Genomic DNA, 18,680 nt, shown 5'->3' on the forward strand with positions numbered 1-18,680 from the left:
CACTTGGATAGCGAATGGCCACACGGTGTCGTCCCCTGGCCCCTCGAGCCCTATCCCTACAGCGGAGTCCACTTCGCGTTGGCCCAGCCACCTGAGCCCGCCCTCCCAGCCCCGCCCAGCTAGGTGGGCAAGGGGGCGGGGCTCGGGGGCGCGGTGACGCGTGACGCCAGATCCCGGAAGTGACGCGCGCGTGGGGAAAAGGCGGGGGGGAGGGGGGTGGTGTCCCCGGCCGGTTTGGGGGGTGCGTTGCCCGGAGACGGAAAGTTTGGGAGCCTGCTCGGGCTCTGCTGCGGCCCCGGGGCTGGGGTCTAGGGGGCGTCGGCCCTGGGGATGGGGAAGGAGCAGGAGCTGCTGGAGGCGGCCCGCACCGGGCACCTCCCGGCGGTGGAGAAGCTGCTGTCCGGGAAGCGGCTCTCCTCCGGCTTCGGCGGCGGCGGAGGCGGCTCCGGGGGCGGCGGCGGCGGCGGCGGCGGCGGCGGCGGCGGCGGCCTCGGCTCCTCCAGCCACCCCCTCTCCAGTCTGCTCAGGTGGGTACGCGCGGGGACCGGGCCGCCGCCTGGAGATCCCCCTCTCCCGCCCATCTCCTGGTCCCCAGAGAGGTCGGGGCTCCTGAGACCTGGGCGGGGTGGGCTGCGGGTTGAGCGGGGCGAGGACAGGCGGCCCACCGGACCGAGAACTGGAGGGGGCGCTGGTCCGGGTCCGCGCGGCCACGGGCTTTCCTCCCGTGTCCTACCCGGGTGCGAAGAATGGTGGGAGTGCCCAGGTGGCACCCTCCGCCTCATGGCACAGCTCGGCTTCACCCTTACCCGGTATAGGGTGCCAGCTGTGGCATCTCACAAGCCGATTTAGAGCAAAAAAATAAGTATTTTAAACCTCCCTCACCTCCTGCCGAAACTCCCACGCCTTGCAGAATTTCGCGGCTCTCCTGGAAGAAATTCTGTTGATTCTTTAGGAACTTAAAACCTTCTTCCAGGCTCTGCAGGACCTGGCTTTTGTTTATATTAAAATTGTCTTTGGATTTGTCAGATTCAAAGTGTTCTTCTTTGAGCCCGCCTTGCGCTTGAAGTTCGAATTCTAGTTCCTTGTACTGCACTTCACTGGATTAGTCTGTTAGTGACATATGCAGGATTCATCAGGGGATTTATTCATCAAGAAATAAAGATTTAGAAAGAGTTGTTTAGGAAACGGAGGGGTTCTTTAAACTTTTCCAAGATCTGTTGTTAAAATAAACACTTAGGTCTAGAGTTGAAAGGATTGAAGGAAAAGGCCACTGTTTGTGGCTTGGAAGGGGGTTTGAAGGTCCTTCGTCACTGCGAGTTAAATTTTGTTATTTCAGCAGCGCTTTCATACCCTGTTTTCTTTTCCTTCCTTGTTCTTTGAGGTTTTTAAGATGTGGAAGTTCATTTAGAAATGGCTTCGTTAGCATTTGTTCCCCATTAGTTTATTTAACTGCGATTTGAATGTGCTTGAACGAGGTTTTAATAAATTGTTAAGTTTTAAACACTGAGTACCAACCCAGGTGTATACAGAAGGATCTTAAAAAGCAGTGTAAGGGAACTAACTCTCCCCAGGAGCGTCTTTTGGGAGGCAAAACCGTGTGCTATTCACTGCTGTCTCCCCATCCTGTAAAACAATGCCAGCACATAGTAAGTACTAAATATTTGACGAATAAATAAAACCATGAAGTAGAAAACCATAAATTTCTAAATAAACTGATTGGTACTCGCTGTAATTGTTAGTAGTTTGGAGAAAGGAGAGATTGCTTTTGGATGACATGGGGGTCAGGGGAGGCTTCCAGGAGAAGGGGGACTTTAGCTGGCCTTGAAGGATGCAAGGACTTGGATAGGCGAAGTCCTGTGAGCTAGAGCTTTCCAGGTGGGCACACCATGGTTAGAAGCACAAAAGTGGGAAAGGAATGGCGCTAGTGGAACGCTAAATTAAGCCAAACCCATTGCTGTTGAGTCAATTCCAACTCTTAAGGAGAATTTCCCACCTGGAGCCTTGACTGTGGTTGGGTGCGATAAAGCAAAATAATGGATGGATCTGAATTCAGAATGACTTAGCCCTTCTCATGTTTATATTTCCAGCACTGAGGTCAGTGCCTGACAACTCACAGGTGCTCTGTAAATGTGCATTGAATGTACGAATCAGGTTTTGAGTCTTACCTGGATTACTTCCATACTTTGCAGTTATGATGTCCGAGAGATGGGGAAAGACTATAGAAGTTTGGAGATGTGTCTGCCTCTAATGAATGGAAAGATGCAGTATTTGGAGGTTTGCCAGAGATGTCTTAAACCTGCAGCATACTCTGCTGAAGCGAGAAACTTTCATATATCTCCTCCCCCCAAGTACAGGTCAAGTCACTCTTAGTGCCCTCGTTCAGGGACTGTTGGAATTTTGTTGAGATTTAGCTGTCACATAGTTTTGCAAGACTAGGAAATCTCCGTTGAGCACAGTGTTTTTACTTTGGGCCTCATGCTCATGTATGTGTTCTGTGTCTGTCATAAAGGGTGGGTGGTGTCTCCATTCTCCTGAGTAAAAGAGCTGACGCCTGACTTACTCCTGTGTGTGGTGTTGAAACAGCAGAAGGCCTAGAACTGCCCTAGCCTCTCATTCCTGCGACTCCTGGGGGCAGGGAGGATGTGCAGGCACTAGTTATAATAGGTGTGTCATTAATTACAACCATCTCAGTGGTGACTCTGGTTAAAATGAGTGAAAGATTTCTGAGCAAATGAGACCATGCATTTAAATAATCCCAGGTCAGCATGTCCTCCCTTTTTAGGCTTAGAAATAGTGAAAGGTAGGCCCTCTGTACCCCCACTTCAAGGACCCTGAGTTAGCTGTGGAGTCATAACGTTAATACGGCTATAGAATCAAAACTTTAGAGTTGGTTTTTGTCTTAGCTGCCGTCTCCCACCCCACCAGTCCTGCCAACTGCAATCCTGCATTGGTGCAGCTCTTTGAGTGACTGAGTAAAACTGGCAGGAATGGGGGCTTAAAGCTGCAGAGGGTATAAATGTTCCAAACCCCATGTGTGCTTATGTTTACTCATCTATTATGACCCTCCTTATTCTACAATGGCTTTGTACTTTGTGCCCCCTTCTCTCTGCCCGTCTCTTCTCTCATTCTACTTGGGCTTAGGTCTTAACTTCTTAAAGCCCTCCCTGATGACCCTAATACACACAGATGTCTCAGGCTTCTACTTTGGAATATATCATCTGTAGTGTTAGCTTACCTATCGACAATTCTTTGCTTGCCTAGCTTTCACAGTTTATTGCTACTGAAAATACACCCGAGAATCAGAAAGTCAGCAAAGATTTCTAATAGAAAGAAAACACATAGATGAAGTTCATATTCTTCCAGCCTAACTTATATTCTATGTGTTTATTCAGAGGCAGTATAGCATTCTGCTTAAGACCAGTTGTTCCGCACTTAGACTGCCTGGATTTATGTTCCGCTGCCACCACTGCGTAGCTACTGGACTTTATAAGAGTTACTTAACCACCTTGAGCTTTAATTTCTGCATCCATAAAGTGGGGGTGATATTATCTGCCTTAATAGGTATTGTCTTAGATGATGTGTGTAGGGAACTTTCAGCAAATTTGTGGCACATTGTAAGTGCTCATTGTTAGCCATGCTCAGTTCAGTTCAGCACATACATTTTTGCCGTACCTCACCTGCTATGTGCAAAGTCCCATGCGGGACACATCCTAAATGGTGTACTTCCACACTTGGATATCTTTCCAACCCATAGCAGAGTAGAAAGTAAATAAGGAAGAGGACCTGCTCAGGCAGGCACATTAATGCCATTCATTTACCAAGTGTTTACTCATCACCTACTTTGTGCCAGGCCAACTGCTCAATGCACTGCAAAATTTCTCTCATTCCTGGCACATGGTAGGCACTCTACCAAAATTAGTCCTTCTCCTGATACATGGGTGGTTCACCCTTACAGAGTTTGTAGTAGTATATGCCTGTGTGACAGACTGACAAAATAAGAGACAGAAAATGCAGTAAAAATCTATTATATTTTATCCCAGCCCCAGTAATTTGAAACTATTAACATAAATGTATATATCCTTGCACACCTGGTCAGGCCCCCAGGCATCCTTGTACTGTAGCTGAGGGCTTTAATTTGTGTTTATTATGACTCTTAGCCATCAAAGATTATATTGAATATAACTTATTAATGAAAGTACGAAAGACATAAATGTATTTTAGATTTCTATCTACATGATTCAAATATAATTTTTGTAATTTAAAAGGGTGAACAATAGGTTGTCTAGAAAGCATAGTTATGCAAAGCGTCTAGTCCTCCCGAGGTTCTGGATAGCATGGATTTTGCTTTGTATAATACGGTCTCATTTGCTCATTATTTAATGGATACACGCCTTCGCTCTGAAACTGAAGCCGGGGTCAAAAAAAAAACCAGTGCCTTCAAGTGCTGGGGACAGGCGCCGTATTAAACATCTTTCAAGCTCAGGGTATTTTTTTAGCCCTGGGCACCTAGCAGGCACTCAAATTCTTAGGTAATGAAGGAGAGTTTGATATATTTAGGGTTATAATGAGACTACTGCTTTCCAGTAGAGCAGCTTCTACATGAGAATGCAGTCAGATTTGTGTTAAAATTGAATTCTATCCACTAAAGGGCAAAAATATTTGAGAAAGGGAAAATGTTAAAAGAAAACATGTCATATAATAACCTAAGCTGTAAATTGAATTAGGAGCTAATACCAATGTGTGTGAATGGAAAGGTAAAGTGAAATGCACTCCATGATTCAGAAGCACAAAGAAACCAAAGGCTGTAGTTGAGGAGGAGGTTGTGTAATGGTTTAGGAAAATTCTATTCTTAATTTCTCAAGCATGAGAAGAGTGAATAAGAGGAAGCCAAGGAGGCTTGCTGGAGAAATATGAAAATTTATAGACAGTGGCAGTAAAAGTGATTATAAACTAGTTATTACTCCATCATTTGTGGTAAGAAGGCTGTCCAACTATGAAAAGAGCCTGAAATAGGAATGAGGAATGAGAAATTTGGGGAAAAAAATGCCTCATTTGGGGGACAATAACAGGTTCTCCTAAATGTCAGAAGATATGAAAAGTAATTCATTGTTTTTAAGAAAAGTTCCTAATGTTTATATAAGGAGTTCAGACTTCTTTTTTTAAGTGTTTAACTTAACTATTCTCTTGGTCATAGGGCCCTTTATTCACCCCTGGAATGGATCTGCGGTGTGGGGATCATAATGGCATAGCAGCTTTTTCTCATGCTGACCCTTTTACTTTTACCCTCCTATTGTCCAGGTTTCTTTTGAATGTGTCTGTTTTGAGCAAAAATGGTTTTAATATCTTAAGGAAGAGGGTAACACTGACCATGTAAGGACTGTAGACTGAGAAGGCCTGGAAACAGAATCTTGTGGACTTGCCTGATCTAAGGTTCCCGCTCTCCTAAGAGAACGCAAAAAGAAAAACGTTAACAAAACTACTCTCCACTAAGATAGCAGTTTTCTGGATCTTCCACTCAGTCTCCTTAGTTAAAAATAGTTTCAAAAGAACTTCATCAGGTACTCCTCTTACGTATGATTTTCTTGGTGGCAACCGTATTCCTTTACTTTGGAATTGCTGTAGGCAGAATTTGGTTCCCCTGTTTTAAAAAAAGAAAGAAAGAAAAAAGTAACAAGCCTAGAAATGACTTCTGCATGATGACTTTATGTCTACAAATCTAGAGTTGGGCTAATCTTAACCTGAGTAGGGCATCTATTTGTAGTGAAAGATAATTTATAGAAGTTTAATAAGTCAGTGGTCTCCCTTTTTCTGAATTCTCGAATTGAAGTTAGGTTTTCACTGGTTCTTCTTAGTTGCAAAAATTAGAGACAGGAAACAGTGAAACAGTCTTGTGGTCTGAGGAATTTAGTTTGTATCCAGTCAGCTTCAGCATGTTCATTTGTCTAGGGAGGTTATGGCCCCAGTGAGAGTTCCTTCTTTGGCCAGAAAAATCCCTTCAGAATGTTTTTTCCTCATGGGTTTGCTCACCCCAAACAGCTGTGAGTTTTGGTTTGCAAATAGGAAGTCAAGGCTATTTCTGCCCTAGTCTTCTGTAGGGAAAGTAAATTACTGGGTTTCATAGTCCAGAGGCACGAAGGAAACCCCAAAAGTAGAGAGTAGAGGATTTGTCCTTGGGAACTTCAGACTCTCCTGTGGGCAAAAACTTGGTCTGTTCTGGAGAGCTCTCAGAAAATATTCCCCACTCTGATTTCCAAAAGATTACTTGAGATTTTCTGTGGTATAGAAAATTATGTCATATAATATGTTACATTCATAGAATATCATCACATAACTTTGGTGTGGTTAGAATTAATAGGTGTAATACTAGAAATTATATGGTATGGCTTCATATTTATCTTTTCTTAGTAATTTGTAGATCAAGTTTGTTTAGTTTACAAACCAAAAAAAGATTTTTTAAAACAAGTCAGTTGTCTCTGCTTTACTTGTGATGTTATTACCCCTATTAAAAACAGTGGTGATGATCCAGGAAGCAGAACTGCCTCCTGGCTTACTTACCGGGTGAGGGCATAACATGGTGGCTAAGAGTCAGGCTCTGACCCAACTCTGCTGTCTCTTTTGACTTAGGCAAGCTTCATAACCTCTGAGCATCTGTGTCTTCATATGTATAATAGCAGCTGGGATAGTACCTACCTCCTAAGGCGGCTCGAGCATCAAATGAGCTAAAATACGTGAAGCACATAATGCCTGGCACACGCCAAGGACTTGGTAAACCTGGGACTGCTTGAATCATCTGATGGGGGCAGATGCTTGCAACCTTTGATGAATCAGGAGTGATGATCCTTTTTGTTAAGGACATATTTTTATTTAATCCCAATGAAGTCTATAGTTAGTTGAATGAATATTTCTAAACAGAGTCCCAAGTTTGTGCTGGTTCATCAGGCCATTTGCAAATTAAGTGTTCCCATCTGTGAGTGTACAGATTAGTGCAGCTGGCCTTCTAACCCTCTTCCCATCCCCCCCCACCCCCCCCGCTGCCTTTTTTTTTTTTTTTTTTTAGTTTTTCCACTGCAGTAGATGGCCTTGTGGACAAGAAAGCCTTATAAAGATGCTCCAGGGACTTGAGTAACGAGCTTTCTTTAGGTTGTAATTAAAGAATACCCACTTTAAATGGTGTTTTCCCACCATCTTTATTGGGGTCCTAGACAAGAATCTAGATATGCCAAGCTGAGTTTTTCTTCGATTATTCAGTCTCATTTGTTAGTCTGTGTATTAGTTTCCTTGGGCTGTGTAACAAAGTACCACAAACTGGGTACTGGTGGTCCTAGGTCCTTGCCTTGTGGCAGCATAATTCCAATCTCTGCCCCATCTTCATATGGCTGTCTTCCTTCTTTGTCTCTGTGTTTTCACATAAGGTTCTCTTCTCTGTGTGTCTCTTTCGTAAGAACACCAGCCTTATTGAATTAGGGCCCATCTTACTCTGGTATGACCTCATATTAACTAATTACATCTGCAGAGATGCTATTTCCAAAGACAGTCACAGTCACAGGTACCAGAGATTAGGACTTGAACATATTTGGGGTGGGGGGGGGGGGCGGGGAACAGGAGACACAAATCAACCTGTAACAGTCTGATTATGTTTCATGGTGTCACATTTTTTACATAAACATTAAAGGGTCCAGTGGAGTTTTATGAAGTATATGCAGCACATTTTCTCTGTCTCCTTGTTGGTTTCTGATTTGTTGCTTTCACAGCTCCGTATTTTTCTTTCTTTCTTTGGAGTTCAGCTATCTATGAGAACATTTCTTTTGTTGTATTTCATCCATTAGTTTTCTGTGTTTGGAGTGTGGGTGTGAGGTCTGGACCTGGATCTTTCTGCCTTGGCTCAGACTGCCACTTTGTCTAACTACACAAATACTACATCTGTAGAGTCAATTTAAAGCCAAACGTGATAAAAGCATCACATGGAACCATTTATTTATTTTTGACAGTTGTGGGGGCAGTCAGGGTCCTACTCCAGAGAGGTCTTGGCCTCTATTAGTCAATGACAGCATCAAACTCCATCACACTAACTGATTTCACAGCACTTTTCCTGTTGGGCTCTCACATTCTTCAAAGAGCATTGTCATTAGTTAAGATGAAAAATGAAAATAAAATTAAGACAGGAGATATACTGAACTTAACTACCGGGAAAGAAAAGCCCATCTTCAAACAGCTAGGCTTCATCTAGCCCAGGCAGTCGAGTTGGTCAGCTCAGGATGGTTCTTGCAAGACTGAGGCTGTGACTGCCTCCGTGTGTGATGGGGTCCAGTCATGGCGCCACAGCACCCTCATCTCTACCAGTGGTGACCAGGAGACGCCAGGGTGCCTGGGGATCAGTCAGACCTTTTATCGTGCCTGGAAAAGCAGCTCCAAATGTGTGTCCCACAAATAGGATCAGTCGCAATAGCCAGTTGCTGTAGAGCCAACTCTGACTCAGGACAACTCTGTGTGTGTCAGAGTAGAACTGTGCTCCATCAGGCTTTCAGTAGCTGATTTTCTTGAAGTAGATCACCAGGCCTTTCTTCCAAGGTGCCTCTGGGTAGACTTGAACCTCCACCCTTTAGTTAGCAACTGAGCATGTTAACCGTCTGTACCACCCAGGGATATCAGTAGTCAGCATTCATCGAGCACTCACTGATGTTGAATTAGTAACATTCATTTTATTTTTGGAATGCATTATTATATTAAGTGCTTGTCCTTATGAGAGGGGCCCTGGTGGTGCAGTAGTTAAGTGCCTGGCTGCTAACCAAAAGTTGGTGCTTTGAAACCCACCCAGCGGCTCCACAGGAGAAAAATGTGGCAGTCTGTTTCCCTAAAGATTACAGCCTTGGAAACTCTATGGGGCAGGTCTGCCCTGTTCTGTATGGTTGCTGAGTCAGAATCAACTCGACAGCAATGGGGGTGTCCTCACTAGAATTAAGAAAGTAAAATTACTTCCTTTCTTTTGTGCGTTTTGTGTCTTTCAGCTTTGAGTGTCTACAGCCAGATCTCCTAATTACAGTTCTTTTCAGTTATAAAGAAGGTTTAAAATCTCAGGACTTTTAATTTTTTTAAGGAACTTATTTTATAAAATGGAAACTTTCTATTCTTACTGTGACAAGGTAGAAAAAGTAGTAGTGTTACTTGAGGTGGCAGAAAATTAGAAAATAAAAAAACCCAGTGCCGTCGAGTCAATTCTGACCCATAGGGACCCTATAGTAGACTTGTTTATTTGGAGATGGGACTTCAGCAGAATCCTTCTAAAGAGGGTGCTGCTTGCCCTACAGCCCTGTTTGTCCTGTGAACCACCCTGTTGACCCTGTTTTCCTTTCACCTGGAGTAAGCATTCATTGTGATTTTCAGTTTCCTTTAACACACAATCCATTTCTCACATTATTTTTCCCTTTAAATTACAGTTGAGACCGACTTATAAAGTTTGATGACCAGAAAATCTTACAAAACAGATCAGTTCAGGGCTGTTTACTTGAATCACTGGAAGATTCTTAGACTTTCTGCGGTTTGTCTTTAGATCTTTAACTCTTTGCTGGGCCTGGGAGGAGCAAGAGTCCTGGGTTTATTCCTAAGTATCAGTATTGTGTTCCCCATTCTTCCTCTGGTCCTGCCTCATTAAATCTGTACATTGACTCTTCCCTTTGTTAGGTCCAGCTGCCTGATTCCTGCTTCTTCAGGTTGCCCTACAGCTGTGGTAAGATTTTAAGGCCAAGTCCAGCCATTATTGCAGTGTTTGAGGCAGTTAACTCACTAGAGACTTGCTCAGAGCTGTTGCTGCAGGCTATCTTGTAGGTGGGTGTGTACATGTGTACTGGAGGTGGGGGGAGATTTTCACTTTTATTGAGCACTTAGTACTCCTCTATATGTGTCAAGAACTTTGCATCTATATAGTCTCAGTTTACTTTGACAGCATGCCTGGTGGATAGTTGTTGTTATTCCCATTTTACAAATGAAGAAGCTAAAGTTCAGAGAGAGAGTAAAGTGACCCGCCCGGGAACACACAGTGGATTGCAGAGCCAGGGGTCTCTGACTTCAAACCGTTGCTTATAAAGCGCTACGTTTTGACCAATTGGAGAACTCATTCTCTTTGGATGAGATTTAAGGCCGTCATTTGCTATATGCTTAGATTAAAATATGTACTAAAAAGGTTCATTAGGGATTTGCTTATTTTTATTTAATAGTCGCTTTTATATATTTTTTATTTATTTTAGTCGCTTTTATAGTACTTTGTGCCATATGCTGTTCCAAGCACTTGACAAATATTAACTCATTGTATCCTTATAACGACTCTTTGACGAAGGCACTAGTATTATTGCCATTTTACTGGTGAGGAAACTGAAGCACAGAGTGGTCAAGTAACTTGCCCAAGGTGGGTAAGCTATTAAGTGGTAGAACGTGGTTTCAAATCTGTAGTCCTCGCTCTTATTTATTATGCAACTGGGAATTCTTTTTACCCAAGAACATAACACAGAATCCCTTTGGAACACTTTAACTACGTAAAGTGAGGTAGACTTGTTTTTTAAATCATTGCCACTTTCCTGGGAATATAGGAAAGTTGGGTGAAGGGAATGTCTGATTTTCTTTTTGTCCTCTAAATTTATGCCAACTATTATATTTGTTTAGAGGATTTAGGGGAATGCTCTGCAGCTCAGTGAAGAGGAAAAGGCCTCCTGCACTGTCATTTTAAAACTTTTTTTTTTCTAGGAAATTCTCATCTTCCTCTCAGGCACCGTCCTGTGCTCATGGATTTCACCTGTGAGAAAATTCAGACCTCACCTTCTCCCCTTCGCCCCTAGTTCAAAGTGTAAAGATTTGTTTTGGGCACATGACTGCCAGGTGAGCCACCAGGGCCAAAGTGTGTACACGGAAGTAAATCTGAACCATCGCCAAGAAACTGGAGGCCTGCATATTTGAAGTTGTTTCCAACTATTGCTGCCAACTCTGCTTTTTGCAGTTCTCTCCTCCCCCTCCCTCATTAGTGGTATGCAACCAGATTTTGCATTCCCAAATAATGGTTTGTCCATAAAGTGATTTTTCAGAGTATTTTCTGGCTGGTTCAGATGGTTGTTGATACTAGCTTGAAGCATGGGGCTATGGGATGGGGATATTACTTCCCGTAATCCTTGGTGCTTTAATCTTCTCAATCCTGTGATACAGATACTACAGTGTACATTTTACTGATGAGATTCAAGGAAGTTAAGTAACTTGTCTAGGACTGAGGGTCTCTGTTTGCAAAGCCTTTACAGTGTATTTTATGTGGCGGTCATGGCTGCCAGAAAGGAGATGCCCGAGGCCCTGGGTTGTAGACATATAAGGAAAAAATAGTATTCTAGCTAAGTAGATCTGAAAATACTTCTGAGACCTCTCTACTTAGCAGTAATAGAGTAGCTCTATTACTATTTACCTACAAAGGAAAATACCTCAGATGTTGAAATTGGCAGGGACTCCAGATTTGTTAGTTTTTCATCTATTGCTGTCTCCATAATTGTATGTTTAAGATCTAGCTGGAGAAGAGCTTTCTTGCCAGTCACTCATTAGAAGTCCCTTTTGCCATCTTTAGCAGATCCAGAGCAGACTTTCAAAAAGGCTTTAAGTAAATGATTCAGGACTTAGTGCTTCACTTTGAAGTTCAACAGTTCTTTGTTTCCCCTCATAGAAACCGTAAAATGCAGTCAAGATCCACTACTTATACTAATTATGTTTTATCAACCAAATTGGTAGAGCTGTCTTTTTTTTTTTTTTTTTTTTTAATGCCTTTTCCTTACCCATCATTATCTGTTGGATTCACTACTGTTGTTAGAACAGCGAACATCATTTCTGGTTACTTCTTTCTGTAAGATTTGTTCATTTGTCAACTTTGTAATCATTTTCAGAGAACTGATGGAAATGGCAGCCAGTAGTCCCGGTACTCTAGCTTCCTATTCAGTTGGGAGATATTAGTAGAGATTGTGAATTTTCACAATCATTGAAAAATACCTGTTTGCTGAGAGGAATGCATGTGTGATTGTAAGTTTGGTATAATGTGGTTGTTGTTGTCAGGTGTCTTCGAGTCGATTTTGACTCATAGCTACCCCATGTGATGGAATAGAATTGCCCCATAAGGTTTTCTAGGCTGTCTTTATGGGAGCACATTGCCAGGTCTTTCTTCCATGGAAGAAAGGTTGGGTAGGTTTGAACTACCAACCTTTCAGTTAGTAGCTGAGTGCTTAACTGTTGCACCACCAGGGCTCCTATAATGCAGTTAGTACTGGTGAAATGGTATAGTAAAAGCTAAACCCAGGATTTTCTTTTTTTTTTTTTTGCTTGTTTGTTTTTTGGGGGGGGGGCATTGTAATTTATAAAACTGATTGCCAGATACATGTATGCTTTTTATCTTCATTTTGGTGCTTTCCAATTGGTTTATTGGGTTTGATTGTTAGTCTAATAAACCAATATGCTTGTGTACTATTTGGCCGTGCCTGTAAGCTTCTGCACTTCTATGAAAAGTCAAATCACCATGTAGGGAAAAAAAAATGATGGATTGAATTAGCTGTAAATTTAGGCTATAAGCCTGGTCTTTGAAAAAGTGTAGATATTATGCAGTAACCTAAAAACTACCGTTATTGCCTGTTCTAGATTTTTCTTTTTACACTTCTTATTGCTCAAGGTGATATCTGATTTTCTTTGGTGATGAAATAATGAGGTCACTGGAGTCATCATATGATGAATCTGGCTGCCATCAGGTTTCTTTATTACCAGACATGGGGCCTCGTAGAATTTGAATCCTGTAGGCTTAACTGACTGCTTTTTGTCAGTGTTTGATTGTGATTCATGTTGTTTTAACCTCTTTGTTTCTCAGTGCCCACTTAGTATTCATTCTAAGAAGTTAGGGTTGGTCTTCAGGTTCATATGGGCACCTGGATTTGCGTGGAATAAAATCTTGTCTCTCCCTTCTGTACTGATTTTTGTTTTTGGCCTTTTATCTGATGTATAGATATCTGGGTGGAATCCTTATTTATTCCTAGGCCTTTACAACCTTAAGTGTGTACCTCTTGTTAAGAGGGTTTTAGTTTTTTAGGCCTAGTGGTAACAGTAAAGTGCTGTAAAAAGGGATTGGTAGAGGCATCTGGTTTTTTTTTTTTTTTTTTTTAAGACGCATCTGACCTCCTCAGACTTCAGGAGGGGGAGGAGAGAGTCAAGATCAACAGCCTAAGGCTGATTCCTATGAGTGGGAGGTCAGCAGGCCTCTATGCTCCAACCTTTTTACCAATTTTGACACCAACCATCCCTCCCACGGCTCTCTCTACTTCTCTGCTGGGTTTGATAATTCATTGCAGTAGCCACACAGAACTCAAAGACCATACTTGTGATTATGGGGTTTATTGGGGAAGTATCAGGTTACAATTCAGGATTACAAACGACTCAGGATACAGTTCTTCTATCAGAACAGCTTGTTCTCAGCCGTGCCTGTGGGCAGGCCTCTCTCTGGCCCCTTGGCCCAGCCTTTGCCCTACTTGGGCAAATGTTACAAAGCTCTTTTCGCTCTGTTGATAAGTGCTGGGAGGCACCCAACTCCACCAGGAAGCCTCCTGCCTGAAGGTGCTCAGCTCTCTTGCTCCATGGGTCAGGAACCTAGCCTCCCCCAAGTGCCCCAAGGCACCCCACTCTCCCAGCAAACCTCCTGTCTAAAGGTGCTCAGCTTTCTCGCTCCGTGGGCTGGGATGCCTACTGCACCATTTCCTGCTGGTCTCCTGATTCTGCTGCTTTTGCTGCCACTATTTGTCTGCTACTACTTCTTGCAGTCTCTCTCTGACACCAGTGTTAGAGCACTCTCACTCTGTCTCTTGGGTCTAGGAGAGCTCAGCAGGGATCCCAGGTCCAAAGGACATGCTCTACTCCTATTTCTTCTTTCTGGTGGTAGTGAGGTTCCCCCCTGCTCTGGAATTGGCTCTCTTTTAAGACTAGTGGGATGGCAAAACTGACCAATCCCCTTGTTAGGGTTCCATATACCGTATTTGCATGGTCCCACCCCCACAAGGGTGCCGCATACCTTATTTGCATTATTAACAAGCTGTCCATTCCCCTTGGTGGGCCACAAGCACCTTATTTGCATAATCCTACCCAATCATTTGGTGGGAGTTACAAGACCATGGAGAGAAAGGGGAACCCTGGTGGCGTAGTGGCTAAAGAGCTTTGCTGCAAACCAAAAGACTGGTTCAGATCCACCAGCTGCTTCTTGGAAACCCTGTGGGGCAGCTCTACTCTGTCTTACAGGGTCTGTATCAGTTGGAACCGACTTGATGGCAATGGGTTGGGTTTGGTTTTGGCAAGAAAGGCCATATAAAAGCAATCCATCACATCATAGGCTATTCCTTGGCTTTTCTAGCCATCGTTCTTTCGTGCTTGGAGGATAGCTTCCCTCTCCCAATCATTTTACCAGTCCACAATAGTCATTAACAATTAGTCCTTCAGCAGGGCAAAGAGGGAGCCCTTTCAGTGCTGTGATTAAGAGCTATGGTTGCTAACCAAAAGGTCGGCAGTTCGAATCCACCAGCGGCTACTTGGAAACCCTATGGGGCAGTTTTACTGTATCCTATAGAGTCACTATGAGTCAGAATTGACTTGATGGCAATGGGTTTGCTTTTTTTTGCTTTAGGGCAAAGAGTCCTCAGGGTGCGGTTACTTGGGTACCAGCCATTCAGATCTGCTGCAGGTATCCATCTAATCTGGTCAGGTTCTACAAAAGTCATCTTGTCTTCACACTTTCTGGTGTTTGATAAAATTTAACTGGGAGATTATTCCCTTGCTTGAGCTTCACAAGGTATCAGCGTAGCAAAACATTTAAGGGGCTTCAGGTTCAGCCACTGCTCTCCAGTCCAGCAGTGTTTCCCCCTTAGTCCACTCTTTCACAATTACTGCTTCTACAATTATAGTTTTTACAATCACAATTAACCCTGTTAACAGTCAGCACTCGCGTTGAATCATATAATCGTATCAGCATCATCCTCCCTTATTCCCCTCATTTTGAGTCTAAGCGCACCCATGAAAGCATGTAAGCCAGCCACTTCATGACTTTATCTCTCCCTGTTTTAGATAGCTAATGTTTAAGTTGCCCATCCCTATCAAACCAGTACTCTTTTTTTTTTTTTTTAACTTTTATTGAGCTTCAAGTGAACGTTTACAGATCAAGTCAGACTGTCACATATAAGTTTATATACATCTTACTCCATACTCCCACTTGCTGTCCCCCTAATGAGTCAGCCCTTCCAGTTCTCCTTTCGTGACAATTTTGCTGGCTTCCAACTCTGTCTATCCTCCCATCCCCCCTCCAGACAGGAGATGACAACACAGTCTCAAGTGTCCACCTGATATAATTAGCTCACTCTTCATCAGCATCTCGCTCCTACCCACTGTCCAGTCCCTTTCATGTCTGATGAGTTGTCTTTGGGAGTGGTTCCTGTCCTGGGCCAACAGAAGGTTTGGGGACCATGACCGCCTGGATTCCTCTAGTCTCAGTCAGACCATTAAGTATGGTCTTTTTATGAGAATTTGGGGTCTGCATCCCACTGATCTCCTGCTCCCTCAGGGATTCTCTGTTGTGCTCCCTGTCAGGGCAGTCATAGATTGTGGCCGCGCACCAACTAGTTCTTCTGGTCTCAGGATGATGTAAGTCTCTGGTTCATGTGGCCCTTTCTGTCTCTTGGGTTCTTAGTTATCGTGTGACCTTGGTGTTCTTCATTCTCCTTTGATCCAGGTGGGTTGAGACCAATTGATGCATCTTAGATGGCCGCTTGTTAGCATTTAAGACCCCAGATGCCACATTTCAAAGTTGGATGCAGAATGTTTTCATAATAGAATTATTTTGCCAATTGACTTAGAAGTCCCCTTAAACCATGGTCCCCAAACCCCTGCCCTTGCTCCGCTGACCTTTGAAGCATTCATTTTATCCCGGAAACTTCTTTGCTTTTGGTCCAGTCCTGTTGAGCTGACCTTCCATGTATTGAGTATTGTCCTTCCCTTCACCTAAAGCAGTTCTTATCTACTAATTAATCAGTAAAAAACCCTCTCCCTCCCTCCCTCCCTCCCCGCTTCGTAACCACAAAAGTATGTGTTCTTCTCAGTTTATACTATTTCTCAAGATCTTATAATAGTGGTCTTATACAATATTTGTCCTTTTGCCTCTGACTAATTTCGCTCAGCATAATGCCTTCCAGGTTCCTCCATGTTATGAAATGTCAAACCAGTATGCTTCTTTTCCAGTTGGAACTTTGAATATCTGCATCCATAAGCAAAGTCTAGTCCACAGCAAGCCATCAAATTGCAGCAATTTACGCCAGCCCATGGCGTACAACGTCTTTCTCTTCGTTCAGTTGGGTTCTGGTCAGCTCATCCCTAGCCCCTGTGGGTCCCAGCCATAGGCTTGGAGTTCACACACCTCCCTGCACTTTGAGACCAGTGAACTCTTTCTTTCTCATCCTTAGCCTCTTGTGGGCTAGGTCAGCAGGCACCACCCATAGGCTCAGGAGTCCACACAACTCCCTGCACTTCTGACCAGCCAGCCTCTTCTTTCTGTCTCTCATCCCTAGCTTCCAAGGGCTAGGTCAGTGGGTGCCAGTGGAACATGTCCAAACTCAGCCCACCTCTTTGTTGCTTCATTTCCCCCACTTCCACTCATTGAGCGGACCCAGGTGGTCACCACAAGCGAGTATACCAGACTTTCTACCCCCCAGCTCCCTTTAACTTCCAGTACTAGAAAGGGGTTCTTCTGATGGGCAGTGACTTTTCTTGCCTGAACCGCTTTCTCAAAATTCAAAAATCAGAAACAGCCATTTTTCCCCCCATTGCAGGTCCTTCCTTCAAGTGCAAATTTTCTTTTCTCCCAGCGGTTCTGGATGGGTTTCTGTGGCCTTTCAAATGCAAATGGTGCTCAGATTTTCTACCTAATTCCCTAGTACTTTATACACATGGCTACCGCATTGAAACCCTGTGTTTCTCTGGAGCAATTCCTAGTTCCCCTTTTAGCATATCCAATCAAATATTGGCTGAAGGCGGACTTACACGGTCTCTGTTATCTGTAATACCCAGTATCTATTTCCTTCATACTCCAGGTGGGAGAAACAGTCAGTATCCATAGTAAACACACAACCCTTTTAAAAAACATTGAAGTTTCGGCTTTTCTTTTCCATACCTTGACTGTTTTCTGATTCGTATGCATATGACCTTGGCCTCTGGCTGGGTGGAACCAGAAGACCCTGGCCCCCTATCAATCATGTTGCTTATCTGGCCTGACATTTGCCCCAGGCCACTCCAGAAGTGTCTTTTCTCCCTTAGATGCAGCGTAAACATCTTTTATTTTTCTTTCAACCATTACAGGTAACAACAACCAAAGTAACCATCTAGGAATCAAAAGTTTTACTTCCCTTCATTCTTTGTCTTACAAAATCTCATGCTTCTATGAGTCTGGAGCCATTGCAAGGAATTCCGCTTCTGATACCAACTGTAAAAATGGCTTGGTGGAGGAGTCTGACCTCCTCTAACTTCAGGAGGGGGAGGAGAGAATATCAATATCAACAGCCTAGGGCTGCTTTTACCCTCCAACCTTTTTACCAATTCTGACACCAGCCGTCCACCCCACGGCTCTCTCTACTTCTCCACTGGGTTTGATAATTCATTGCAATGGCCACACAGGACTCAAAGACCATACTCACGATTATGGGGTTTAGGGAAGTAGCAGGTTACAATTCAGGATTGGAAATGACTCAGGATACAGTTCTTTGATCAGGACAGCCTCTTCTCAGCCATGCCCACAGGTAAGCCTCTCCCTGGCCTTTGGGCCCCTTGGACCTCTTGAGCCTTTTGGGCCAGCCCAGCCTCTGCCCTGCCCAGGCAAGTGTTACAAAGCTCTTTTATCTCTGCTAATAAGTACCTGTAGATACCCCACCCTACCAGTAAGCCTCAGCCCAAAAGTACCCAGCTCTCTAGCTCAGTGGGTCAGCAAGCCTAGCTCCCCTGTCAAGTGTCTGGAGGCATCCCAGTTTCTCAGGAAGCCTCCTGCCCAAAGTCATTTAGCTCTCTTGCTCTGTGAGTCCTTGAGTCTAGCTCTACCAAATGCTCAGAGGCACCCTATTCCGTCAGCAAACCTCTGCCTGAAGGTGCTCAGCCTTCTCGCTCCGTGGGCCTGGAAGCCCACCACGAGATCTCCTGCTAGTCTCCTGGTTCTGCTGCCTCTGCTGCCGCTGCTTCTCGCCATCTCTGTCTCCTGGGTCTAGGAAGTCTCTTTCTGCAGGGATCCCAGGTCCAAAGGAGGCACTCTACTCCTAGCTCTCCTTTCTGGTGGTAGTGAGGTTCCCCTCTGTTCTGGGATGGGCTCTCTTAAGCCTAGTGGGATGGCAAAACTGATCAATTCCCTCGTTCGGGTTCCATATACCTAATTTGCATTGTTCTACCCCAGCAAGGTGCCATGGACCTTATTTACATTATTTGTAATCTGTTCAATCCCTTTGGTGGGCCATAAGCACCTTATTTACATAGTCCCACCCAGTCATTTGATGGGAGTTCCAAGACCATGGCCAGAAAGGTCATATAACAGCAATTCATTGCATTGCAAGTACTCAGCTGCTAACCAAAAGGTCGGCAGTTCAAACCCACCAGTGGCTGAAGAAACCCTATAG

At 43.9% G+C, this 18,680-nt stretch overlaps 1 protein-coding gene across 6 annotated transcripts in view; it reads left to right on the forward strand.

Moving 5' to 3' along the window:
- Positions 1–230: 230 nt before the first annotated feature.
- ANKS1A (ankyrin repeat and sterile alpha motif domain containing 1A) overlaps positions 231–18,680 on the forward strand; it is a 201,045-nt gene continuing 182,595 nt past the window's right edge. For all 6 annotated transcript variants that reach the window (XM_049889300.1, XM_049889257.1, XM_049889383.1 and 3 more), the window contains exon 1: positions 231–527. In XM_049889300.1, coding sequence (XP_049745257.1) covers positions 331–527 — 197 coding nt within the window. In that variant the 5' untranslated portion in view covers positions 231–330. The remainder of the gene's footprint in view (positions 528–18,680) is intronic.

Source organism: Elephas maximus, chromosome 1 (genome assembly GCF_024166365.1).
Source record: "Elephas maximus indicus isolate mEleMax1 chromosome 1, mEleMax1 primary haplotype, whole genome shotgun sequence".
Lineage (NCBI taxonomy): Eukaryota > Metazoa > Chordata > Mammalia > Proboscidea > Elephantidae > Elephas > Elephas maximus.